General features: G+C 41.0%; 1 protein-coding gene across 1 annotated transcript in view; it reads left to right on the forward strand.

The window, feature by feature from the left end:
• Window positions 1-27,413, forward strand: part of LIMCH1 (LIM and calponin homology domains 1) — a 633,274-nt gene that overhangs the window by 548,911 nt on the left and 56,950 nt on the right. The window contains exons 24-29 of the mRNA XM_030191338.1: window positions 3,410-3,497; window positions 8,218-8,292; window positions 14,951-14,979; window positions 21,112-21,225; window positions 25,512-25,604; window positions 25,885-26,058. Coding sequence (XP_030047198.1) covers window positions 3,410-3,497; window positions 8,218-8,292; window positions 14,951-14,979; window positions 21,112-21,225; window positions 25,512-25,604; window positions 25,885-26,058 — 573 coding nt within the window. The remainder of the gene's footprint in view (window positions 1-3,409; window positions 3,498-8,217; window positions 8,293-14,950; window positions 14,980-21,111; window positions 21,226-25,511; window positions 25,605-25,884; window positions 26,059-27,413) is intronic.

Here is a 27,413-nt window from a genome sequence, read left to right on the forward strand (position 1 = left end):
CACGGTTAGCGTGCACTAAGTTTTAGCATGCACAATTTAATTAAAGGCTTAATCAGCGCTGATAATTGCCACTTAACTAGCAATTATTGATATTAATTGGCATGAATTAGAATGTACACGCACAACTTGCTAGGAGTATTCTGTAAAGTGGTGCATCTAAATTCTAATGCATGCTGCCAAAAGGGGACGTGGTTATAGAATACACCTGCTGTGCACCTAACTTAGGCGACAGTATTTACACCAAGTTTTACTTGGCGTAAACGGATGTGCCTAGAGTTAGATATGGGCATGGTTGCTAGATGTATTCTATTAACCACTCCTAAATCTAGGTGCAGTTTACATAATACTCCTAGGTGAAAATATTTTTGGCACTGACTTTTCAGGTTCCTTATATAGAATCTAGTCCTAACGGGCAATATTCAGCTGGAGATAACCGGATAAGCTGAATATTGCCGGATAGCCAGTTAAGTGCCGTTTAACTGGCCAGGAGCCGTTCTTGGACGGTTAAATGGTTTTAAATATTGGGAGATTTTTTAGTTTCTCTTGTCATTTGCAGCATTGTTTGTTTGGTTTTTGTTAGCTTTCATTTTCGTTTTGGGGCACCATGTTTAAGAGTGTATAAAATAGTGTGCCGTCTTTGCAAAGAGTATTTACTTTCAGAAACCTCTTTCCCGGTAGTGTGCAGTCTTTACAAATAAAAAAACACCAAATAACATGTTTTTTTAATGCTTGTTTTCATTTGTTAACAACATACAAAGAAAGACTTGGGATTTGTTGTTGCAAATGACAGCCCATCTCTACTGACTAGCAGGTGTAAACTAAACACACAGGAGTGACAGAGTCACTGTAAAATACATATACTGTATTTAGTTCCATTGATTATGTTTTAATTTAAATACTGGTCTGTAACTTGAAATTGTGATTACTGCTACTGAAAATTATTCCAATAGTTATTTTATCAATCATTCCAGCTGTTAGCCTTTTTACAAAATTTGCCTTATGATAATGTTATTTAGAAATGTAATTTATAGTTTTAGGTGTAATTTAGATATGTATTTATAGCTCTGCATATTTGATGACTGGCTTAGTTCTGCTAATTAATTTCTAATTGTGTATTATGTACCATTAGCTCTGTAATTTGCTTCTGTTTGACATGTATATTCTGTAATTTAATAATTTGGATGGTTAGTGTATTTTAATAATGTAGTAGTTTGTGTTAAAGAAGCTGTAAGCACTTTCCTGTCTTACCATTTCTAGAGCACATTAAGTGCATTAGGCAATACGCGTATTCAAATAAATTATTTTCTCAGATTGATGCATGGTGCAAAACAGCCTTGTTAAGAGGAATCCATACAGGAGTTGACTTAGCATCTTTTATAACAAATAGGAGGAAATACTTTTTTTCACTCAAAGAATAATTAAGCTCTGAAACTCATTGCCAGAGGATGTGGTAACAGCAGTTAGCATACCTGGTTTTAAAGGTTTTGGACAAGTTCCTGGAGGAAAAGTCCATAGTCTGCTTTTGAAGATAGACATGGGGGAAGCCATTGCTTTCCCTGGAATTGGTAACATGGAATGCTGCTACTGTGTGGGTTTCCGTCAGGTACTTGTGACCTGGATTGGCCACTGTTGGAAACAGGATACTGGGCTAGATGGACTATTGGTCTGACCTAGTATGCAGGGGCGTAGCCAGACAACAGATTTTGGGTGGGCCTAGGCAAGAATTGGGCACCAAGTGTTCTCCCCCCCCCCCCCCCCCCCCTCCAAAAAACAAATTATCTCAGCTGGTGGGAAAACACTTCTTTCCACCTTGGCAGCAGGCATGCACTGAAAACTGAGCAGGTGCCGGTGTTGTGGAGAGTAGCATTTTCGTTACCATCAGGGGGAAATCTTCAGCCGGCGGAGCTTGGGATTCCCACCAGTTACCACTAAACATGTGCTACTCTTGGGTGGGCCTCATCCATAAATGGGTGGGCCCTGGCCTACGCAGGCCAACCTGTGGCTATTCTTATGTTCTTTTTTTCACCCCTGAAGCTTTTAAGCAACTCCTACACCTGGCTTGCTCTTGTCTTCTGGGAGATGGGAGTTGCATGGAGCTGTGCAGGGTCTGCAATGACTGTTTTAATATCCATTTTGGAAGTATGGGGTGCTGCATCTGAATAAATCTTTACAATTACTTTTTCTTTTTTCGTACATTGACTAAATCCTCAAGAAAGAGGCAAATCAGAAGCTCTTTTTGTGAATGATCTTTCTCAGGCCACCCAATAACCACAAAGGTCTCTTGAAGTACTGGGTTAGGTTAAGACCTTAGGAGATCCGATGTAGTATACATGATTCATAGTTGGAATTCGTTGCCAGAGACTGTGGTAAAAACAGTTAGCTTAGTGGGGTTTAAAAAAGGTTTAGATAGTTTCTTTTTAAAAAGTCCATAAGCCATTATTAAGATGGACTTGGGAAAATCCACTTCTTATTTCTAGAATAAGCATCATAAAATCTCTTTTTTGGGGTCTTGCTAGGTACTTGTGGCCTGGATTGGCTACTGTTGGAAGCAGGATGCTGGGCTTGATGGACCTTTGGTCTAGTATGGCAATGTTTATATTTTTACCCTTCCTTTCCCCCTCCCCCTCATGTGCTTGAGTATTGCCAGTAGGTAAAAGGACTATTTGCAGAATGGTATGTTACTGTACACTTAGACTTCTGCAGTGAAATAAATGCATAATTGGTGCTGAACAAGTTGATGAAATAGTGGGCATAATCCCATTTATCCAGTTAGTAGTTCTCTTATTTTTTGGAAGTCTCCAAAATACCTCTAATTTCAAAGAAGACACTACAAAGAAATATCACAAAGGATTATTTCTATTAAGTTAGTTTTGGAAGAATACCCACAACTGAGGGGCGAATACTAAACCCATGGCGATCACTGGCCCCACGGGTAGAAAAACCACTGGATATTCACTGCTGGTGCTGAACATCCAGGAATCAGCATTAACTGGTGGTGATATTCAGATGGAACAGCTAACTGGATAAAGTCAGGATAGCCTCTTGCTGTTCTAACTTTATCTGGGTAGCAGTATGAATATCACCATTAACTGGATAAACTCTGACTCCACACAAGCTCCCCTCTCAGATTGGCCCCAGGACCGTCCAGTGAAGTGCCGCTGAGTATTCCTCTGGCCAGAACTATCCAGTTACCAGGACCTGCTAACTGCATAAATGTCTTTGTATATCAGCCAGAGAGTAATTAAAGCCCTCTGTGCCTCTGGCTTCTGGCATTGTTAAAAAGATGCTGTTTGTACTTAAGCATTTTATTATTTCAGAGATCTTTCCTCAGTTTAGAACATTACCATTGTCTTACTCTCATATACTTAGCTTGATTCATATTGTGTCTGTTCTTTAATTTATATGGTAGGTAGTGACATCAAAGGCCTGTGACCAAGAAGACGGCAGAGCATTTGAGTATTTCAAGACTGAAGCTGCAGTTTCCCAAGGCCAACAAGGTAGAGCAATTCCCCCCCCCCCCCCCCCCCCCAAAAAAAGGACTTTCTTCCTTAAGAAATTGAATAGATACAGTAAGCCTACTGAAGAGATAGCAAAGCAAGGCAGTTCATATAAAGTCATGGTGACAGGACAAATTCTCTGACATTCTGTTTAATAGGTATGTACTGTAAAAGCTACTAGGTAAGTCCAATCGTTTAGCTCTAATTCAAAGACATTTCTTCAACTTTTGTCCAGGTCAGTATGTTCTACCATCCGAATAATATAGGTGATGCTTAATTTGAGATGTGCCTCTGTCTTAACTTCAGTCAAATGACATATCCAGTATAATTCACAGCTGCACTTTTCAAGGATGGTACAGTATACTGTATGGAAAGTTTAGGTAAAATATTTAAGAGTAATATGGAATAACTCCTAGTAGTAGTACTTTTTGGTTGATGGCACCAGCAAGGGCAGGAGTGACTGGGGAGTTCTGCTTCCCAGGCCACTAGGGTACCAGTTGTTTTATAAAGGTAGGTTTGGTGGGTGGGAGGGAAGGGAGTCTTCAGGTGTGGGGGAGGGAAATTTTAGGAGGGGTTTAGCAATAGGAGGAGTCTTTCTTATTTGGTAGGGGTTCTGGTTGGAAAGTCATGATTCAGGGGGGAGGGCTTGATTTTGGGCAGTGCTAGAAGTGGTTTGTGCTTGGGGGATGATCTGGCCTCATCTGTTTAGTATGGTTGTTGGCCTTTAAGAAACGCCAAGGAGAACTGGCCCACAGCTTGGTGGCCCTATGCTCACCGGCGATAAAATAACCCCAGCCTTTTACTAGGATTGTTTGTACTGGCACTGATGCAGTTTGAGGTGGGCACTTGGTGTTCACCGCAAGCTGCATTACAGTATTTACATAGTAATGAGCTACTTTACTTGCATTTGCATGTTTGGCATCTCATTAGTATGTGTGGTGGAGTAACTTAATTAATACTATGCTAGGGCACCAAAACTAGCATTAGAGCCCTTTAACATGCATTAAGGGGCAAATGATGTGTTTTAGTGCTCTAATGCAGGGTGGTAATTAACCCTTCTTAGTGCTGTATCCACAAAACAACACTATCATAAAGAAACCTACCTAGAAAATAAGGTAGAAATGTAAATATTCAATCTTTATCCTAGGCCACATTCAAAAAAGTATTACTAACAGCCATTTCCTGTGTGCTTCACATGTGGGAAAATCTTAATAAAATCACCCTCTTAATGAGGCACTCTATGACACTTTCTAAAGGAGTTGTAGAGAGATGACTACTTAAATTGCCAAGTTTATTTAACAACTTCTAGACTAGTTATTATCAGTTCAGTTTTGAATATTCAGGTGGATAAGGGATGACACAAGGCAAGCGCTGTAGTTATCACTGGTGAATTAAATGGTTTAGTATAGTAACCATGCTTGAAGTTTACCACTTCTCCAAAGACAAGCAAGATATGCAGTTCAACAGGTGTTCTCCAAGACCAATAGGTTATCAGTCCTCACAAAGCCCTCCCAGTTCCTCTGGGAGTTGTTTTCTCTTACTAAGAGCTTTGTATGGAACAACACATGTGGACCATCCTCTGGCTATCTTTGGTGTACCGCTCTGGAAAGCTCTGAAAGCTTTCTTTGTTCAGCATGGACTCTATCTGATGACATCACTCACTGGTGACGATGTTATCGTGCAGTGCTTGGAGAGCTCCTGCTACAGGGAAGCAACTTTGCTATCTGTTGATTATATGTGTATGGTTAAATCTGATTGTTAACTTGTAAATGCAAGTACCCATACTTATTTTTTTTAAATATGACAGATTTAGGAGGCAATTCAAATAAATTTTTGCCTCCATTTAGGTGTGCTGATGCAGGGCACGGATTCTATAATGGCATCTGTGTGCCGAGATGCCATTATAGAATATAAGCATAAGTTGGCATGGGTGCACGTCATGGTGACCATTTACTTTGTGTCAATGGCAGGTGTAAATTGGCACACCTGCATATGCCAAATAACACGCATAACTGATAGCATTCTATAAGATAGGCACAACAGTTGGAGACACACCCCTGCTCTGCCCATGTATACAGCCCTCCCCCCCCCCCAGTTACCCGCTAAAGCACTTAAGCGCTACCTTATAGAATAGGGCCTAGTGCACATTTGCGCGTAACTACAAATTATTGGTACCTCTGACATGTCTATGCACCTATTTATAAAATTAATTCCCAATTTCTAAATCCTTCACAGAGGGAGTAGCTTGGCTTCTGCTGCAGGTTCTTGTTTAATCTGTTCTGCAGTTCAGTGTCATTTTCACTTTCCAAATTTCAAATCATTTTTATTGAATTTTTATAATAAAGAATAAGCAAAACAGACAATAAAAAAACTATATGACATATAGCTTAAAACATTAGTCCATGAAGTGAAAATAGGGGAACATTGTCAATATACATAAAATATCAGTATAAGAGATTACCTGTACAATTGAATGAACAGCAAGCTGCATTAAGAAATTAACAGAAATGTATTAACAAACCCAGCGATCTGAGTGGGGTATCATCGATAGTGTTTAAGAATTGGAAAAACATGCTGTTGTTGCTCAAGACCATAGCGCCCAAAATGTTATGGCGATTGATATGTGACACTGGAAGCCATATTTTATCAATAATTGACATTCTGTTAGAGAATTCAGCTGCTTTACATTCATATCTAAGAATCATTAGAACAGTCGACTACCAAAAAGTAGTGTTTAAAGTGTCAGCATTTTTTCAAATTATGTAAAATCATTTGAATAGTGAGGGCTATAAGAATGTCTGGTAACTGTGATTGCCATTTAGATAGGTACTCATCGCTAAAGATCGAAATATAATTATTTTGGGTGTCAGTGGAGAAGAAATGGGCAAAAGATGTTGAATGATGGACCATACTGAGGTCCAAAAGAGATAAATGTTTGGTCACGAATCATTGAAGTTAGTGATCTCCAGCAGTGTACATAAATCAAAGCCTGAACTTGTATAAGATTTTATGCAGGCAAATTAGGTGGTCACCTATAGTACCAGCATTCTGAGGGGCATGAAAGGTAGAAGACATGTCTTTTAAATCCCCTGCCTCCTGGTTCCTGCCCTCCCAGAGGCCCTACCTTAGTACTTTGGCAGTGTGATTCTCCCTCCCCCCATGGCTAGTTGGAAGGAAAGCTCATACCATGAGACCAGTCTCACACAGCAAAGGAAACTTGTACACTCTTAAGCACTCTTTCTCCTGCCAACCAGAGAGGATGAGCAGATAGAGGAAGTGCTGGGTTAGGGCCTTCAGGAAGCTGAGCCAAGCCAGTAGGTTACAAGAGGGGCCAGAGCCAGGGTCAAGAATAAAGGTTTGCCTAGAGAACACCAAATATCCTTGCACTAGCCCAGGCTGGATTCATTTCAGCACAAACTTCTACTCCTGGGGTGGACCAACACGGTCCTCGAGGGCCACAACCCAGTCGAGTTTTCAAGATTTCCAAACTAGGTCTGCAAGTTAATCACAGGTAACTCTGCAATTAATGCATTAATTATTAATCATGATTTTAAAAATTAATCATGTTATAGCATTTCCTGTCTCCTCCAAACATCTTTTCTGCTCTCTTCCACTCCCAACCCCTGTCCTCACAGCACAATCTTCCCCTCCCCCCTCAAATTCAACTTCACAGCCCCCACCCCCATGCCAGTCTACCTTAAAGGTGTCTTCTGTTGGACCCCAACAGCAAAAACATTGTACATACACTGCCTGCAGAAACATGAAGTGATGTCAGAGGAGGCGGGACAAGACAGAGGGAAAGCTTTGGAACAGGACAGAGGCAGTTGTATATGCAACGCTGCCACTGCTAGGGACCAAAACAAAACTACCTATAAGGTAGACCGGCAGGGGGGAAGATTGAGAGGGGAAGGGGTGTGAGCTGTAGGCCCATGAGCAGAGCTAGAGGGGCCACCAGTGGAAGCCATGGCCAAGGCAGTGAGCTCCAGCAGCCATGAGAAGAGCTTGTTGCTGCTCACCACCAAATTTGCATCGCTGCTAATGGGAATGGAGGGGAGGGAGGGAGAGGTGCTAGAAGGGCAGAGAGAGATAATAGACTTTGGGGAAGAGAAGGGAGGGAAGGTTGAGAAAGAGAGAGATGTTGGATTTGGGGGTGGGAGGGATATTATTAGTCCTTTAGGGAAGGAAAGGGGGATGGGCTTTGATATATTTCCTTTCTGTGGTTACTGTTAAAGAAGTTTAAATATTATATACAGGTACTTATTTTGTACCTGGGGCACTGGAGTTAAGTGACTTGCCCAGAGTCACAAGAAGCTGCAGTAGGAAACAAATATGTAAATACCTTTAATTGTGCAATTGATCGTAATAATTTTTAATTGCGTGTTTAATCACAAATATTTTAATCGAAATACCGCCCTACTGTAATGTAAACCCAACTGGGTTCTGGCCCTTGAGGACACTGGCTGTCCAGCCCTGTTCCATTAAGTTGTCAATGACTGAATCTTGGCCTGCTGAAACACAAAACAGTTCAGACCATTAACTTAGGAAAACTTCCTCCTCAGCTTATATAAGAGAATTTGGATAAGTGACTATACTGTCATATTCATTTATAAAATGATTTTTTCACACTTTCTAATTTTAGTGTTGCCTGGAAGTATTTTAATTTTCACAGTGCTTTCATTTCTTCTATGTGTTTTCTTTTTTGTTCTGCCCTCTGACCTAGGGTCACCTCACCCTGCCAGTGTTCCGCTTATGGTTCGGAACTCCTGGCAACGTTCACAGTTTTTCTCTCAGTCAGGTAAACACACCAGGTAGCTGTGTCCTTTTTGTTATGCACTCTCTGTGGGCATAAGATGGTGCTTTTGGGCACACATGGATGATATCTACTTAATCGTAGCAACCCTTCCCACTGCTCGTGTTGAATGCAGCTGCTTCTGATCCACAGTTGGCAAAGAGCTGTTTATGTTGCAGAGGACCAATGTGTGTATGTCACCAAACAGAATGCTAACCTTCAAGGGGAAACATGAGATGTTTTTAATGGGATATAATTTGCTTAGTTTATTATTCTTTCTGGTCTTCATCTCCTGTATATGAATGATGTCTGGTTGAACAATGCAGTAATTGTTCTATTGGTAACTGTGACACCCTGCTAGAGAAATGATCTTGCTTGTGCTTTCCTTTTTATTGCCTGTGTTTAATGGTGAATGGATTGATCGGGCTATTGGAACAATATGAGAGTAATTTCATAAGGGGGTGCTTAGTTAAGTCACCTATGTTGAGCCTATTTAATAGATAAAAAGGCACCTACTCGTCTTTTATATAACACTAGTGCGGCAGGTTGAACATTTATATCAGTCCTAGAGCTGGTGTAAATGTCCGTGCCAATATTTGTCAAGTACATTATAGTATTTTATAATCTAGGGAGCCAACATTCAGACCGTGGGAGTTAGCTGGGCTAACTCCTGCGGTCACTGGTAATGCCATATATTCAATGCCGGGCCATTTCCGGTGACCAGCATTGAATATCCAGTTTATTTTTGGCGGTTTGAACTTAACTGGCCAAAACGAAAGTTCAAACCAGCCAAAGATATTCCTGGTATATACGCAGCGAAAAATGTCTGCCAAACCCAACAGCAGTCACCACTTCAATTTATAGGCCGGCATTTAAATTAAAACATATAATCAGTCACGTGATTTAACTGGCTGCTTGCTAACCAGCAATATTCAGCAAGAGACAGCCAGCTATCTCCCGCTGAATATCGCCGAATGGCAGGCTAAGTGCCATTTAACCGACCACGTGCCATCCCTGGCCGGTTAATGATTCTGAATATTGGGGGAGGGGGGTAGGATTTTGACCAAACTCCACCCCCTCTGACAAAGTATGTGCCATCATGTCATGGCACATCCTTTTCCACTAGTCACTATTTTATAAGAGGTCATTTATGCATACATAGAATGTTATTGAATGGACGAGGGAATAATACAGTATTTCTAGGATGGGCGGGACAAATTGCTTGTTCTTTTGGCCGCTGTCGGTGACAGGGTGCTGGGCTCGATGGACCCTTGGTCTGTCTCAGCATGGCGATGCTTATGTACTTATGTAACATCCATGTGTCAATGACTAAACTAAAGTACACACCCCTTATAGAATTACCCTCTGTGTTAGGCATCAGGTGTGTCGCTGCGTACCGATTCATGGATAGTGTGACCTAGCAGCACCATTTCTGGTTGGAATAATCATGAAAATATCATGGAGGATGTCAGTACATAAAGTCCATTCTTGTCTACAAATTGTTAATTGGAACTTAAAAATCTTGGGCTCAGTTCACTCAAATTTGGAAATCTCTGGTAGAAAACTATTTGCCAACTCCACTGAATAAAAATAACCATATATTCAATGGCATATACTTATAGTCAGCAGCACTAAATATACATACAGACCGCTATTTTAGATCAAGGCTCCTCCATTTAGACATCATAATGGCACAGATAGTGAACCTGTTCTTACCATGTAGTTGGCAGTTTTTTATAACTTTATGCAATTGGCACCTAAATTTAAGCAACTTGTTATAGAATCAGGCTAGAATTGCTGAGAGAGAATTGGGGGACTATTGTTCGACTAGTTTGTTTCTTTCTTCAGTAATCATTCTTTTTCTATAGCCACAGCTATCTCATCGTCCTCCCTCTGATCTCTCCCCTGTGATGTTCCTCAGGGTTCTATCCTTTCTCCTCTTTTAATGTCTTCCATAGTCCTCTTGCTTTATTGATTCAGGAATTTGATATAAGCACTATCTTCTATGTGGATGATATCCTCTTATCTTATCACCATTGCAGATATATTTGAAAGCTATGCAGAAGTGACTCTGAAAACATAAACTCATGTAAAATTGAGACAAAACCTACTGTACGTTAGATCACTGGTCAACCTGCTTGTCCATTCAGTGTCCACTCTGTTTGATGTAAACTGCAACCCGAAGATCCCTTCAGATATCTTGGAGTGATTGATTCTGAACTCTCTTTTCAACGAGAGATCTTCAGTGTTATCCAGAAGGGGTCCTTTGTGGTTAACTATGTTCTTTTTATGGTTATTTTGATTTTTCTTTTTTTCATACCCTTATACTCATTACAGTAATTTCCAGGCTGGGATTATTGTAACATTATGTACATCAGTGTTACTCAGTCTCTCCTTAAGAAATTACAATCTCTTCATAATATTACAGTTCGTTTTTTGTGCTGGTAATGTAGACATGATCCAACAGTTCCATTATTTATCAAACTGCACCAGTTGCCTATTCCGTTTTCGATTTGGTTTAAAATTCAGTTCTGACACAAGGCATTACATATGGGTCTTCCTTACTACTTTGTCCACAGTGGTTATTCCTTATGTCCCTGGGCCAGCACTGAGGTCTTTAAGTACCATTAGCTGGTCCTGCCTCTCCCTGTAGGGCTTGTTTTGAAACCACTCGACACTCAGCATTTTTCTTTTTGACGCCCAGATTTTGGAACAAAATTCTTTTCGGGTTATGTTCAGAGCCTTCCTTGATCAGATTTAAGGCTGGCTTTGAAGCAAATGTCCTAGTGCCTTAAACCTGCCCTGACTCAGCTGTAACCTGCCTGGAAGTTTCCCTGAGAAGAGAGGGAATGGGAAGAGGTTAGTAGTAGTAGAGGAACTGCAAGGAAAAGGACCAGCCCTGATGCAGATTGCAGCGAAACATGCATGTAGTCTTTGGTCTGTTCATCTGTGGATGATAAGTGCTTGGTTTGCACATAAGAATTTTTATTTATTGTGACACAGTGATTGTTTTGGATAATATAAAAGACAAGTTTAGAATGAGAGATAACAGATTTGAAGAATATCTATTTAAAAAAAGAAAAGAAGAAATGGCCAATGAAGAGCATAGTGGTTTGGAGTATACCGGTGTACTGGCACACTAGCACCTTTACATACCGCGTCTGATGGTTTTTTAAAAAAATTAGCTCATTTAATCTATAGGGGAGTATGATTCAGGTAATGAGTTAGGCTCAGCATTTATATCAGTTTTCATATTGTGTAACGCAATGTCTGCTGAATAGCATGTCGCACAATCCAGGTAACTAGAATATTCACGTTGCCTTGTGTGGTTCTTCTCAGTGGCCCCACAAAATACATGACCACCCTTTCAAATAGGGTCTCAATGATGGGCATGGGCTTGAGAAAGCAGGAAGAACCCTTGCAGGACTGTTCAACTGGCAGGTCAGGCATGATTGATAGTACAGTTGTACCAGTTTATACAGCCCTGGCCAGAAAAATCAGGCCATTATGCTCTCTCTTCCCCCTCCCCCCAAGTACTCCCTAACAAATGATTGTGAGCCAGTTTAATTACTTGTCTACAGTAGGGCTGAGGTACTAATAATTCTTCAACCACTTTTCCTTCTAGGGTTCTTTTGGCTACCCTATATAGTAAATCATGTTTCATTATAAAATACAGGAGACCTGCTTTAGAGGGGTCTTGATTTCACATCTATCTCTTGCAGGTGTCTTGGGCCTTTCTAAAGGGCTCATCTTCTTTTTGGACTCTTGAAATTACCAGGATTTTCTTCCCCAGTCCTCATACAAACTGTCTAAGAGATATGAGGTATCATGAGCAACTTCATTTACATAGGGGCCTCTAAATTCTACAGCCCCAGATCTAGGTATAACGTGACTTCTCTAATCAATGTTGCTGCCAGGATTTAGGCACTTTAGGGTTTTCTACATATAGGTCTGGATTCTCCAGTGGGAAGATCTCTGGAAAGGATTCATCCTTCAACTTTTCTGGTTCAGTAGTTAGCTGTGTCAAGACAGCCCTAAAGCCTGCATAATCCTGACCCAGGACAATTGGGTAGAGAAGCCAAGGTAAGACTTCAGCTTCCAGCTGGGCCTGCTGCACCAGGGTTTTGATTGAAACCTGAGTGGTCAGGAATTGCCTCTGGTCTTGCTGCACACAAGATAGTTACTGTCTGCTCATAATCAACTTGAAATCTGTTTTATTAACCCCCTTCAAATAAGTCTTCATACTTTCAGAATCCACCAGTGCCTTGAAGGGTGCCCCTTCCAGCCCAACAGGTATTACAAAGTTCTATACTTGTGGATGGGGAGCATCCAAAAAATTACAGGTGTGGGAATTCATTAGACTCATGTCATTGGGTCTTCTTCCACTATGGGGCAGTTTATAGCAAAATGCCCCTTTTCCCCACTGTTGAAACAAGTGGATAGGTCCAGTTCCCACATTTAGGCCAGCATTGGGCGCTGGATCCTTAGTTAGTCAGTTGTTACTTTCCTTCTCCCACATATGGTACAGAATACTAGTACGTACATAGGTAAGAGGCATCACAAATTGGCACTTACCAGCATATGTTAACAGTGCCGTAGCGAGGGCTAATGGCACCCGGGGCGGGTCGCCGCTGCACACCCTCCCCCAGGTGCAGCACGGCGCCCCCCCCCCCCCCCCCGGGCCGCATTCTTACCTGCAGGAGGGCCGATCCACCCCGAGTGCACGTCACTCGGAGCTGCGTCGGCCCCGCTGGTTCCCTGCTTTCTCTGCCCCGGAACAGGAAGTAACCTGTTCCGGGGCAGAGAGAGCAGGGAACCAGCGGGGCCGGCACCCCCCGAGCGCGTGCACCCGGGGCGGACTGCCCCTCCCGCCCCCCCCCCTTCCTACGCCACTGTATGTTAACATACCCATGTTTTCACTTCAGCGCATATGTGAATGGGGATATTCATGAGGGCAGGTCATGGGCGAACAATGGGCAGATCTACCAGATACAAGCGTAACTTACAGAATACTATAAATTGTGTGTGAATATGGTGCCACATAGCCACAAACACACCACCTATTGACATGACATAACTAATCGCAGCTACATGTTTGCACATATGTGGCACCTTCTTCCTGTATTTATTAAGCATAGGAATACTTGTATAGAAGCCCTTTTAGAATACTACTTGTCACCATGATTTTTGGCACAAATTTCATGTTGCCCCATTCAGTGCCGTTTACTGAATTGTCATCCCCACCCCCCACCCCCGTGTATATACTTCCAGCATTCCTCGGTCTGCCTTGATCAGAGGAGGAAGGTAGCCGTTGTACATCTGACTAAGGTTGAAAAAGCATACGTACTGGTATGTCTAATTTGCAAATCAGACGTATACATGCTGTTTCACCCTCAATCAGCTGCCACCAGGACTAACACAAAGTATATGTACAAATGTTTACGCATATCTTGCAAGTAGATGGGCTATTGAACATTGCTACTACAGTGGGTATTAAAACATTAGCCCAGTATTGACCAGCAGAAGAAGGGGCATTGGCCTCTTAAAATGCTCTTGCTTTGAAAATTGAAGGCAGCACTTAAAAATTGGAGAAGCATCATCATTTGTTATTGCATGTCAGAATTGATCCCATGGGAGCTGGGCAGTTGCCAGTTTGCTCCAGCTCAGACTTATGCTTGCTTCAAGCAGCGATAATTTTATACATGGTGGAAAGCTACAGGACAAGGTGAATAAAAGACATACATGTATTTAGTTGAACTAGCATGTTTGTGGGCATTAATGATCAGTCTATGGTGGTTCTCCATTCTTCCTCGAATACCTTGTTCAGAAAGTGACAAATACTCTCTTTTTCGTCTTCATCATCGCAGTTTGATTATCTACTATTTCACCACTGCTACTTGGGTTTTTTTTTTTTTTTCATCCTCCAGAGCAGTGTTTCTCAAGCTATTCCTGGAGTTCCCCCAGCCAGTCAGGTTTTCAGGATATCTGTAATAAGCATGAGATTGATTTGCATTTATTGCCCCTACTGCATACAAATTTGCCTCATGCATATTCATTGTGGATATCATGAAAACCTGTCTGGCTGGGGGGAACTTCAGGAACAGTATGAGAAACACTGCTCCAGGGAAGAAAACATTTTTGAGTGAATTGAGTCTATCATTGACCTTCGCTGACACCCAATGAAAAGTAGCATCACTTGACGTGCCCTCAGAACCTGAGCCTGTAGCAACTTGGCTGTTTTTTTAAGGGCATAGCTGGGTATCTTGCTTATTTAGACAGAAATTCCACCAGAAGGCTTGCTGATTCTTAGCAAGTTGTGTCACACTGCCTCCTGTCACCAGAACTTCTAGTGCATACTTATTAAACTATAATACATTAGAAGTGCATAAAAATCTGCCAAAACAGTCCCCTGCCATCCTGATGTGATAGCTTGTAGTGGCTAGATTAGAAATTCCTATTAATTATTATAATCATGCTTTCTTTGGCATCTCATGGTGGAGGGTACAATTTATTTTTCTAATCTGATGATGATTTGCTTGTGGAGTCATTACAGTGTAATTAGCAGACATGAAATTAGTTTTTAATTAAGACACCGATGATGTTGGTATTCTGATTATGGGCTGCAACATTTCAGAATGGTAATTTTTTTTCTCCTTTCATACAGTGGATTTCAGTAGCAGTGAGGAAAAGTCTGTAAGTATCACTCCTGCATTGCTTAATTTCATTTTCACACGATTTAATCATTCCATGTGATTTACCTGAATCAACATGGTTTATTTGCACAAAGCTTTTGAAGCACACTAGCTTTCTTTTGCATCCTTGTAACAAAATGCCTGATTGTCCTGTTCCCTAAAATAATTTTCAGTTTTTGCTGCAGATTTTGATAACAGGCAAACCTCATTTTTAAACTGGGGCAATATTTCAGTGATAATCAGTGTTTTTTAAAATACTGACTGCTGCCTTCTAATTAGAAGAAAAAAACAAAAGAGAGAAAAAATGGGGCTGACCAATTGAATTCCAACTCAAGGGCAACTTGTTTATTAAAATTTTAAAAATGCACACACATCCAACAAAGCTAAAATGGTCTCTCTTATTGACAGTAAGCTTGTTTGATTTAATAAACTCTTGTTAGATTCAAATAGATTCAGTGTCGTCCTGTGTTTTGGCACAGAGGGCACCTGCTTCAAGGGTCACAAGCAATTCTACAAATAAATATATATACAAATAAAAATATAAACATCTCACAAAATAAATATAGATTAAACAATATCAATTAAAATCAAGAACAAATGATAATATAGATATAAATATAGATACAATGAATTTGATTATGGTTGCAGAAATAAAAAGACTCAACAGTATTGATAAATATAAAATAAAGTGATAATTTAAAGAAGTCAATATATATGCAAGGATATCAGCCAATAAGTCCAAGCATAACCTCCCCCCCCCCCCTCTTTTACAGAGCCGCGCTAGCGGCTGCCAGTGCATTATGTTGACACAGCCCATTCAAAGTGAATGGGCTGTGTCGGCATTACCACACAGCAGCCACTAGCACGGCTTTGTAAAAGGAGAACAGATAAAGAACAAATGTTGCACCATCTATCCAACAGATATATATTGTGAAGGATCCGTCCACTCCTCTCAGGAAAACTCTGGCCTCCGGCCCAAGTTTTCTATATTATATTCCACTTAGGTACAACTCCCTGTAATCCTCCAGGTGTACCCTCCGACCTGAGGTACGTCAGCAGTACTATTCCAGCACAGCTCCCGAGATATCCACCAGGGAAATTATCCCAGCGGTTTCAAGAATGCAATCCCAAAACAAACAGTTTAGAAAAAGTAGTTTTTAATAATGCAGTTCCAAAAGCAAAGCAGTTCAGGCATCTCCACAGCTTCAAAAATGCAGTTCATAAACCAACAGGACATGAATCTCAGCAGTCCCAATGATGCAATTCAAAATAAGTAATTCCAAAAGCAAAAACCGTTCCACAAAGAAAAACAAGCAGTTCAAAGAAAACAAGCACTTCCAAACAGGCAGTTCAAACAAGCAGTTTAGAAATCCCATCAGCAGTTCAGAGGCAGAGAGCTCCCAGGGGTCCCCTCTCTCTTCTGGCCAACTCTATCCCCTGGCTTCCTCCCACTTGACCCCGTCGCTTCCTGGCTCCTCCACGATAGCCACTGCCTTCCCTTGTTTACCAAGACCCTGCACCAAGTGGTTACCTGCTGTTTGAGCCTTTTACCTTTGGATCTTGCCAGAGCTGCAATCTCCATCGGCTCCTCTTGCCTCACTTCCTCCTCCTTTTCTTCTCCCTTCCATTCCATGGGCTCCTCGCCCCACCCATTCTCCAACTGATTCTCCTCCACCCCGATTAGTTCTACTTAGAGGCTCCCCCACCATTCCTGGCTTCCCGACCGTGTCTTGGGTTTCCCCTTTACCTTCCTTTCCCTTGGGCTCCACTGGGGGCTGCTGGGATAAGAAGTATTTGATTCTGTTGTAAGACCTCCTCAAGGGCTGCTGGGAATCACAGTTTTTATGCCTCCAGCCCTCTGGGGAAAATGATCTATGCCTTCTGCTGACGTGTGGAACTCCTTGAGCTAAGAATCTGGGTTGTCCCCCCCCCCCCCCCCCCCCCTCCTCTGGGCCTTATCTTCTCCTCCGCCGCCGGTACCCCCCCCTGTCAGTTCCCTTATCCCCTTCTTCACAATATGCAGACGAAAATTAAAAGTATGAAAAGGTAATAAAAATACAGAAACAGCAAAAAAAAAAAAAAAAAGATACAAAATGTATGTGCATACAGGGTTAATCAGTAAAACAGAAATATTGATCTATGCAGAAGTGTTGATCAATGAGTCAAAACATAAAGAACAAATATTGTAGCCATCTACACAACCAGAATAAAAGTAAGAATGATGATAACAAAAATTACAAGAGCAGCAGAAGAAACACATGCAAAATGTATGTGCATACATACATATATGTGCATAAAAAGTGCTTATAGATGTGTTGGAATACAAATGTTCATATGCGTGGAAGATACTTATGAAATTGCTTATGGGAGTGTATGCATACATACATATATGTGCATAAAAATACATGTACACATATAAGAAAAGATTGCGTGAGGACAAAAACATGGCAGATATGTATAGACCATTAACTGTAAAAAGAATGCAAAATAGCCCAAAGGATCAATTATGCAGATTGAAAATATTGGTGGTAGTGATAAAAAGCTCCAAAACGAGGACAAATCCAGTAGAGAAGCCACAGAGCAATGGATAATACCAACGGTGTAAAAACCAAATCAAGCAGAGTGAAAACTAGTGAACGTAGATAATACTATACCAGTGCAATGAAAATGCAGTGAAACTATCTGTTAAGCCGTACAATTAGAAGACGTCTGACTTCAAAAATATCTTTTAAAAAATCGTATGGCATTCTAAGTAAATGACAACAGAATGGAAACAACAGTCGGATATAGAAAAAAGGTACAATTCATAAGACAAAGTATCGTGCATATATAAAAGTGTCCATAATGTGAAAATAACATACTAGTGCAGGAAAATTGCGATAAGGCAAACTGCACACGACACAGTGTACAAAGACACCTAACATTGAAGCTATTTGCGGAAAGCAATGTAGAAAGGCATCTGATGTGCCAATAAAATAATAGCGCTGGCCACAGGGATGCTAGGGCCAAGTCTTGTTTTCAAGTAAATGAAGCCTCTAATTAACTTAGGGGGCCTTTTACTAAGCTGTGGCAAAAAGTGGGCTGCGGTAGTGTGGGTGGGTGTTTTTGATACGCGCCGGGCCAGTTTTCACCGCATCTGGGAAAAGGGCCTGTGGTAAAATTGAAACCAGCGTGAGCCTATTTATGGCCTGAGCCCTTAACTCCACTCATTGATCTAGCGGTAAGTGCTCAGGCACTACACGCACAGTGACCGGTTGGCATGCACTAACTGCCAATTAATTCCAGAAACACCACGCGCAATAGTAAATAAAGAAAATAATTTGTCCCGGTGGTATGAGTGCACGCCGTCGCCAAATCTGAAATTACCACCAGGGGGCGTGCTAGCCTGGTGGTAGTCTTATTTTGGCATGCACTGCACGCACATAGAGCCTACTGCACCTTTGTAAAAGGGCCCTTCAGGCACCAAAGCAAAAAAAAGACTGTCAAACATCATTCTGATTTTACACTTTGGTGTAAAGAGATATTTGTAGTCCTGAAATAGAACGGCAAAGCATCAAACCTCATTAGAATACCAAAAAACATGATTTATAGAAACTACACAATAGGAAGTGAATTATATGATTGTATGACACACAAAACAAATAGAGATGCCAAGAAACAGCGAAAATGATAAAAAGAACACTTGTTGCATAGTGTACTGTGAAAACTAAATGAAAACCTATCAAGATATAGCTAAAAAAATAAATAAGATGAAATCAAAATTGGTGATAGATATGGCAAATAATGCATTGTAAAAATCATGAACTAAAAGTATCAGGAATTCTCTTGAATGAAAAAACACACACAGATATGTATGTGAAACAAAAAACCCACCTATGTGTATGTGTACATTAACAAATTAGAAAGAATATCTTGTGAAAATATGTACAGGTATGTATACACCATGGGTATGTACAACCATAGGAGCCAACTTTTCAAAATTATTGGGGGTGCTAAGCCCAATGGAAATGACCCCTCCCTGGACACTTACAAGGAATTTTCTCAATATTGGGGGTGCTCAAGCACCCACAGCACCCACAGAGTCGGCTCCAATGTGTACAACAAAACAAAACTCTCTCATGTAATGGCAAAAAATAGTAATTTCAACAATAGACTAAAGATTCTGTGGAGAGCATCTGTTTTAAAGGGAATTAAGGGGAAAGCCTCTGAATTTAACCCAATCTCCAACCCAAGTAGTCATTTAGTAATAACAAGGGTTGAGAAAGCTTCTGCTGGGAGTTATATCATCATAGGCAAAAACCCTTTTAGTTCCAAAATGAATGAAAAGATATTAAAAGCTCAACAGAATCAGCTTGGGATCCATATAGCATGTGAAAGTCAAAAGAGTAACTTAGCTTTCAAGTGCAGATACAAAGCAACAAGTGGGTCATCGGTCAAACACACCGACTTCGGCCAAGGTTTCGCTAGTAACACTGTGTCAAGGTGTGAGTAACCATAAAGGTTCACAATATGAGCATGCTTCCTGGTTGCTTCCTGCTTGCTAGTCATTTATATATAATACCCTCTCACCCTCGGATTGTGACATACACCATGGGTATAAACAGAATATATAAAAACTAATTGCATTCATTGCTGTGTATAGCAAAATTGTATCAATTAATTTACTAATTATAAAAATGAATTGTAGTCAATCTCTAAAATTAATCCATTAGGAGTAACTGCATTTAGCAAAAATATCCATTTTTGTTCTTTGCGCAGCAGGGTTAAATTATAATCACCTCCTCTCCACCATGGTGTAATGATCTTAAAAATGAAAAATTTTAGGTCATTAATTGAGTGGCCCAATTTATTCCAGTATTCAACCAATGGGGCTGAATCTGCATTTCTACTTATGCAGCTACGGTGTTCTATTATTCTGGTTTTGATAAGCCACTTTGTTTTCCCAGCGTAAAGTAAGGAGCAGGGACATAACACAATATAAACCACATGTGAACTATTGCAGTTGGAGGTATGTTTTAACCTAAAAACCTGTCTCGTAGTTGGATGATTAAACTCTTCAATAATCAAGGAGTATACACAGATACTGCAACATCCACAGCTGGAGTGGCCTATAAATTCATCTGGATCTGTAGATGAGGAATTATTAGGAAGGACAGAGGGAAACAAACAATTCTTTAAAGTTTTAACCCTAGAATATGCAATAATGGGTTATTTGTTTTTAAAACAATCATATCCTTAAAGTATATTCCAGTGTTTTATGTTAATCTTTCTAATGTTACCAGCCAGATGTGAATACAGTACGGTACAAACAAAATCAAGACTTTTTCTTTTCCTTCTTTGAGTCAAAAGGGTATCTCTGTCAGAAACCTTTGACTGCTAATTAGACCCTGATAGCCAGTGCCGGCCCCTATCTGGGTACTGAATAGCTGAGCACAAGGTGGCCGCTGGGAGTTATCTGGGTACCACTTATATTCAGTGGTAGTATGTGATAGTTGACCAGTTTATGTAGGACACCCTTTTTTGTTTATTTTAAATATTTGAAGACTGCAACTGTCCACAGTGTTAGGCAGTGGACAGAAGGAGCAGGAGCGATCCCCAATCACTTCTGCTTTGGGCACTGGGTTCAAAATGGCACCCATTCATCTCCAGCGAATAGTCTTGCTGTATACCACTAGGGGTCAGTTAGAACCATTTTGAACTTGGCACCTAATGGTACAGGAGCAGTTGGAGATCACTCATACTCCACTTGCTATATGTCAGGGAAATCTGGTCTTTGCTGGGGGAGGAGTCTAGGGGTGCTCCCAAGGGAGGTGGGGGGTGGTCTTTGAGGAGAAAGGGGGTCTGTATAGCATTTTAGTTTTGGCTTCTGTAGTATGGCCCCGAGAAGCATCAGGCTCCATGCTAGTATAATGCTCTCGGGAAGTAATGGTACTGAAAGCTGTGCCAAGACCCAGGGTCTACAACTACTTATTTCTGTAGTGCTACTGCTGCACTGTAGATGTACAGTCAATTTGGTCAACTACGTGTGGACCCTTAAATGTCAGAGGCCTTCTTTTCATTTGATTGTGAGTCTGCAGTCTAATCATGGCTAGCCTGTCAGTTTTGTATTCTTTTCTTTGATATGTAACATCAGGTCCTCATACCTCCTGAAAATGCATCAAAACGTTCCAACTTGTGGTCTTGGGACCCAGAAGAAGAGCGTAAACGCCAGGAGAGATGGCAGCAAGAGCAAGAACGTTTGCTTCAGGTACAGTATGCCTTCTTTCTAAATGTTATTGCCAAGGGTCCCTATTCAAAGTGATTTAAATGGTCAGAAATGGCTCCTGGTTATTGAAGTCTGTTGTACAGAAGTCATTTTTTAGGTTAACGTTGTTGATGTGATTGAAGAATCTACTATCTAAGATTAATTTTTGTACAGTATTGCGAGAGCTAGTCTTATCAGTTCTAGATTATTGTAATTTCGCTGTATATGGGTCATGCACAATCTGCAATTCATTCAAAACTAGCCGTTGAGCCCGTTAAAATGGGCTGGTGGGTCGCCGCTGTCCGCTCCCCTGCCGCCCCGTCTCATCGCTATTCAACTTACATCTCCGCAGCAGGCAGATCAGCTCAGCTGCCATTGGCCTTCGATCTCTGCCTGTGTCCCGCCCTCATGTGACGTAACGTCAGCGAGGGTGGGACACAGGCAGGGAAGGAAGGCCAACCGCAGCTCAGCTGATCTGCCTGCTGTGGAGATGTAAGTTGAATAGCGATGAGACGGGGCGGGTGGAGGGGTGGCGGCAGCGGCAACTCCGGGTGGGGGGGCACCAGTGGCGGCGGCGACTCGAGGTGGGGGGGTTACCGGTGGCAGCGACCTTGGGGGGGAGTTCAGTTTTCCTCTCTGTCCCGCTCCCGTCATCACGTATTGACGTGGGGGCGGGACAGAGAGGGAAGTCTCTACTGCGCATTTGCGAGTGAGTACGGTCACTCGCCGTTTATATGTTTGATGCTGCTGCAAGACTATTGAAAGGACTCTCCAAATACGATCATGTAACCTCAGTTTTAAAAGAATTTCATTGGTTGCCTGTGTACTGGAGAATCAGGTTCAATGCTTCAACTTTAATTTTTAAAGCACTGAATATACTGAGGCACCTCTTGCATTGGCATCTTCACTAAGAATTTATCAACCCTCACATAATCTAAGCTTTGCTGAAAAGATGATTTTGGATGTGCCGTAATTTAAACAAGACTGGACACGTTGTGTGCTACTATGTTTCAGGTGGAAGGTGGTTTTGCAATTTAGAAAATATTTGAAAGCTGTTTTTTTTTTTTATTATGCTTTGAATGGACCTTAGATTCCCGATTGATGATTATTTTTAGTTTGTAGAGTTTCACGGTATTGAATGCTTTCGGTATTTGTTTTTATGTCCATTGTCGTTTCTTATTATGCATGTTCATTTTTGCAGCCCACCTGGAATTGCAAGCTAGAGCAGGGCTATAAATATTTTAAATAAATAAATTGCTTGTCAGGGACTAACCGGGCATATTTAGTGGCACATAAGCAGCACCTAGAATTATGTTCCATTATGCGTCATTGGCACCAAAAATCAGCAGTGATGCACGTATATGAACTAGGCACTATTCTATAAGTTGACACCTAAGTGCTATAGCGTGTAACTGTAAGGGGGTAGAGCATGGGTAGACTATGGGTGTATTGCCAAACAATGTGCACAACTTGTATAATTTTTGTAACTAATTCTGGGTATTATCAGTAGAGCAGGCTAAATACATGATTAAATAACTAAGTAAATAAATTAATACTATCAGTTGTACATGTTGATCGACGCATTGACCTGGCGTGAGTTATTGCACCTAACTTTTGACATGCTAATCAGGTTTGTGCTGATATTCTATAAAGTGTTGTTATAGAATTAGCACCCAGCACACCCATTGTGGTGCAAAAATTGAGGCACCCTTCTGGCAAAAATAAATAGAATGAAAGGATGAAGATAGGGGCCACATCAGGTGACCTCGGGGCCTTGAGTGGCTCCTAGGCCTTGCATTGAAGATCACGGACCTAGAACCATTTTTACCTTTCATGTACTCCTACTGGGTCTACCCTCACCCACCTTTGGAAAATGGTTACATTTATATGTTAGTATGGAAAAGACTGTAGCTTTTTCCAAAAGCCAATTTATTGGTTCTTATATCCCACATTATCCAAACAAACATTTGAGTCAATGTGGCGTACAATGTAATAAAGATAAAGTAGAAAAATTACATGTAACAAGAAGATTACATGATTAATGAGGGTAACATAAAACGTAATTAGGTACATGATTAAGGAGCAGTGCAACATTAATTCTGTATCTCAGTAATGTTACAAAGTTCGGCTTAGTAAGAAAAAGAGCAGTTTTGTATTATGCTGTAATCAGTGTTACAGTAGATTGCTGGAAGTATATTTGAGGTAGGAAAGGGCATATCATCATAAAACAGGGACAGTGAGTGTTTTGTGGATTCTTGCAAGGCTTATGTCCGTATGCATGTTTTGAGATTGAACTATGTATCTGCCGGGGTCACATAATTAACTCCTGTCATCTATGTTAACTGTGTTAGAAAAATGTGCCCATCGTATCAATGTTGGTACAATGGGTAAAGTACAGCTAATTTGTGATCAAATTTAAAGTACTGATTTTTGACTTTTAAAGCACTGAGAGGGAATGGACCATTGTATTTGATAATGTGTTTAAACTAGAATTACTACTACTACTACTACTACTACTACTTATCATTTCTAAAGCGCTACTAGACGTACGCAGGGCTGTACACTTGAACATGAAGAGACAGTCCCTGCTCGACAGAGCTTACAATCTAATTAGGACAGACAAACAGGACAAACAAGAGATAAGGGAATATTAAAGTGAGGATGATAAAATAAGGGTTCTGAACAAGTGAATAAGGGTTAGGAGTTAAAAGCAGCATCAAAAAGGTGGGCTTTTAGATTAGATTTGAAGACGGCCAGAGATGGAGCTTGACGTACCAGCTCAGGAAGTTTATTCCAGGCATATGGTGCAGCAAGATAAAAGGAACGGAGTCTGGAGTTAGCAGTGGAGGAGAAGGGTGCAGATGAGATTTACCCAATGAACCAATTAGGACTTTGAGGTCCAGAGAAACTGCATTTTTAGAAATTCTCTCATTAAAAAAGGTGTCACTTGTTAAGATGAAGAGCTGGGGCTTTTTCTACAATCATCCCAACATTTTGGAATGAGATACCAGCATTACTTAGATATGTTACATACTATGTAAGTTTAAGAAAGTCACTTAAAACTTGGGGGTCCTTTTACTAAGTTGTGGTAAGCACAACTGTGTGCTTACCGTAGGTTACAATGCACTACTGCAAGGCCCACTCAGGCATCCCATGGTAATTTTGGGATCAGCACACACTACCCATGCACTAAAAAATAAAATTTATTTTTTAGCACTGGGGGCGTGTTTGGAGGTGGAGAGTGAGCACAGCTATTCTCATCTGTTAGTGCGCGGACATCGCTGTGCGCTAACTGATTAGCACAGTATTAGCTCCTAAGCCCTTACCACCTACAAAATAGGTGGCAGTAAGAGCTCACGTGCTAATAGCCACACGCTAATGGGGAAATTAGCGTGTGGCCATTATTATAAAACCGTGTAATTAAACTCTGGAATTCATTGCCAGAAAATGTGGTAAAGGTGGTTAGCTTAGCAGGGTTTAAAAAAGGTTTGGACAGCTTCCTAAAGACCATTATTAAAATGGACTAGGGGAAAATCTACTGCTTATTTCTGGGATAAGCAGCATAAAATGTTTTGTACTTTTTGGGGATCTTGCCAGGTATTTGTGACCTGGATTGGCCACTGTTGAAAACAGGATGCTGGACCTTTGATCTGTCCCAGTATGGCAATGCTTATGTACTTAAGAATCTGCCTTATACCAGCAGCACTAAAAACGGCTTCAGTGCATGGGGAAGACCCGCAATGGGCTACAGCAGGCCACTTTTTAGTGCTGCATGGTAAAAGGGCTCCTTCGTTATTTCCACAGTTTTTATATGGGGTATTCTGTTTTATTTATTTGTATCTTTTGTATTTAGGATTGGATTTTTTTTTGTTGATTTTAGAAATTGCTTTGCATTACTGTGTTTGATTAATTTGTTTTTGATGGTGTTTTGTAATCTGCTTTGCTTATCTTATGTTCAAAAAGACGGACTATACATATTTGAAATTAAATTAAAAGGAATAAAAGCGAAAGTAAAGTTTTGAGTTTCTGGGCTAAATCCTAGCACCTTCTGCCATAACTTGAAATGGTTTCCGTACAGTGGTATAATCTGGATGTAGCTTTCTTCCAAAAAATGCTAACTGTTCCATTACAAACATATACCATGAAGTACGTCTTAAATCACAGTTTCACATAAGTGAGTTCCATCTTGCCTTGCTACATAGTTGTGTTTTACTAAGCCTCTGTGAAAGACGGTGGGTTCTAAAGTTGAAATGTCCTACCTAACTGATGGGTCTTAAATTCTCTGACAGGAGAGGTACCAGAAGGAGCAGGAAAAACTGAAAGAAGAATGGGACAAGGCACAGAAGGAAGTCGAAGAGGAGGAACGTAAATACTATGAGGAGGTACTCAACATGTTCAGACTGAGAGAGGTTACTGTGCTCTAATAGTAAGAAATGCACCATATCTATCTGTTTGATTGTTAAAGGAAACATGTATGCTGGCTGTGTGGCATTGTTGCTCTGCTGTGCTGTTTATAGTATCTCTTTGGCCACGTTCCTGGCTCTCATTTTGAAGTTTGTTTGTTTTTTCCTGACAAAGTGAGGGCCGCTTCTTGAAAATTAGTGAAGATCAGTGTTGTAAAAAAAAACAACCCAAAAAACCAGCTGAATCTCCTTTATCTAGGAACGTAAGATAATTGAAGACACTGTGGTTCCATTCACCACCACCTCAAGCTCTACTGATCTCCCTGCTTCCAGCTCTTTTTCCTTGGCTGTCCAGATGAACAGGAATTCTCAGCCACTCGAGAGGTCTTTACCTGAGCAGGAGCCTGAACAAGAATTGAAAGAAAATCAGATGGTAAGGGGAGCAAGTGCTTGACTATTTACTGACCTCCTTTATAAAGCACTTTGCAGCTGTAGGAGATAGCAGCTTGAACCTTTCCTTTCAGTCACTGCTTTTACTATAATATTCTACTACTACTACTTATCATTTCTATAGCGCTACTAGACGTACGCAGCGCTGTAATGTTCCCAGCACTGGTGAGCATATTTTTTAAGCAGTAAGGGGGAGATTCTATATATGGTGCCTAAAAAAAAAATCCACATGGAAAACAGCGCTGACTAAGCGTATTCTATAAGCGGCACCTGGATTTAGGTGCAGTATATAGAATACACTTAGTTGATATTACAGCACTTAAAACTATGCACCTCTATTTATACCAGCAAAAACATGGCATAAATCCCGACTTATAGTTTTCCGCGCACTGGGCCATTTTCTATCACTATATGTGTAAAATTTGGAATGCCTATTTCCCTGCCCATCACCACACCCCTTTTTTTTCCTGCGCACAGTAGAATTTAGGCACAGTGGATTATAGAATATGCTTAGGGAGATGTGCGTGTAAATTCTAATTATTTCCAATTAGTGCTCATTATTGCTAAACAAGCCAATCAGTGTTGATAACAGTACTTAACAGCTTGTTAAGCCAATTAACTTATGGGCGCTGTTTACAGAATACACTTGGATTTCAGCGCAGATCTCTAGGTGCACTATATAGAGTCCAGGGGTAAGGGCCAGATTCAATAAATGGTATCTAAAATGTACGCCTGTTGGAATAATGCATGTAGTGCTATTCTATAAACCATGTCTACAGTAAGCAGAATTTATAGAATAGCGCATAGGCTGGGGGAAAGAGCCTAAATTTAGGTGTGGCCATTTATGCCACTGAAAACCTAGTGTAAATACCAATGCCTAAATGTAGGCATGTTACCCAGAATTCTATAACAATTCATGTGAATTTGAGTAATGCCCTTGACATGCCCACACTCCTCCCATGGCTGCGCCCCCTTTTCAGCTACGCGTGTTGGAATTTATAAGACATAAGCATCGCCACACTGGGACAGACCAAAGGTCCATCTAGCCCAGCACCCTGTCTCCGACAGTGGCCCATCTAGGTCACAATCACCCGACAAGATCCACGGAGCAAAGCATTTTGTATTGCTTGTCCCAGGAATAGTGGATTTTTCCCTACGTCCATTTAATAACATTCTATGGCCTTTTCCTTCAGGAAGCCGTCCAAACTTTTCTTAAACTCTGCTAAGCTAACCGCCCTAACCACATTCTCCGGCAACAAGTTCCAGAGTCGAATTATGCGCGGAGTAAAGAAAACTTTTCTCTTATTTGTTTTAAACTTACTGCACTCCAGCTTCATT

The sequence above is a fragment of the Microcaecilia unicolor genome, chromosome 2 (genome assembly GCF_901765095.1).
Source record: "Microcaecilia unicolor chromosome 2, aMicUni1.1, whole genome shotgun sequence".
Taxonomy (NCBI): domain Eukaryota; kingdom Metazoa; phylum Chordata; class Amphibia; order Gymnophiona; family Siphonopidae; genus Microcaecilia; species Microcaecilia unicolor.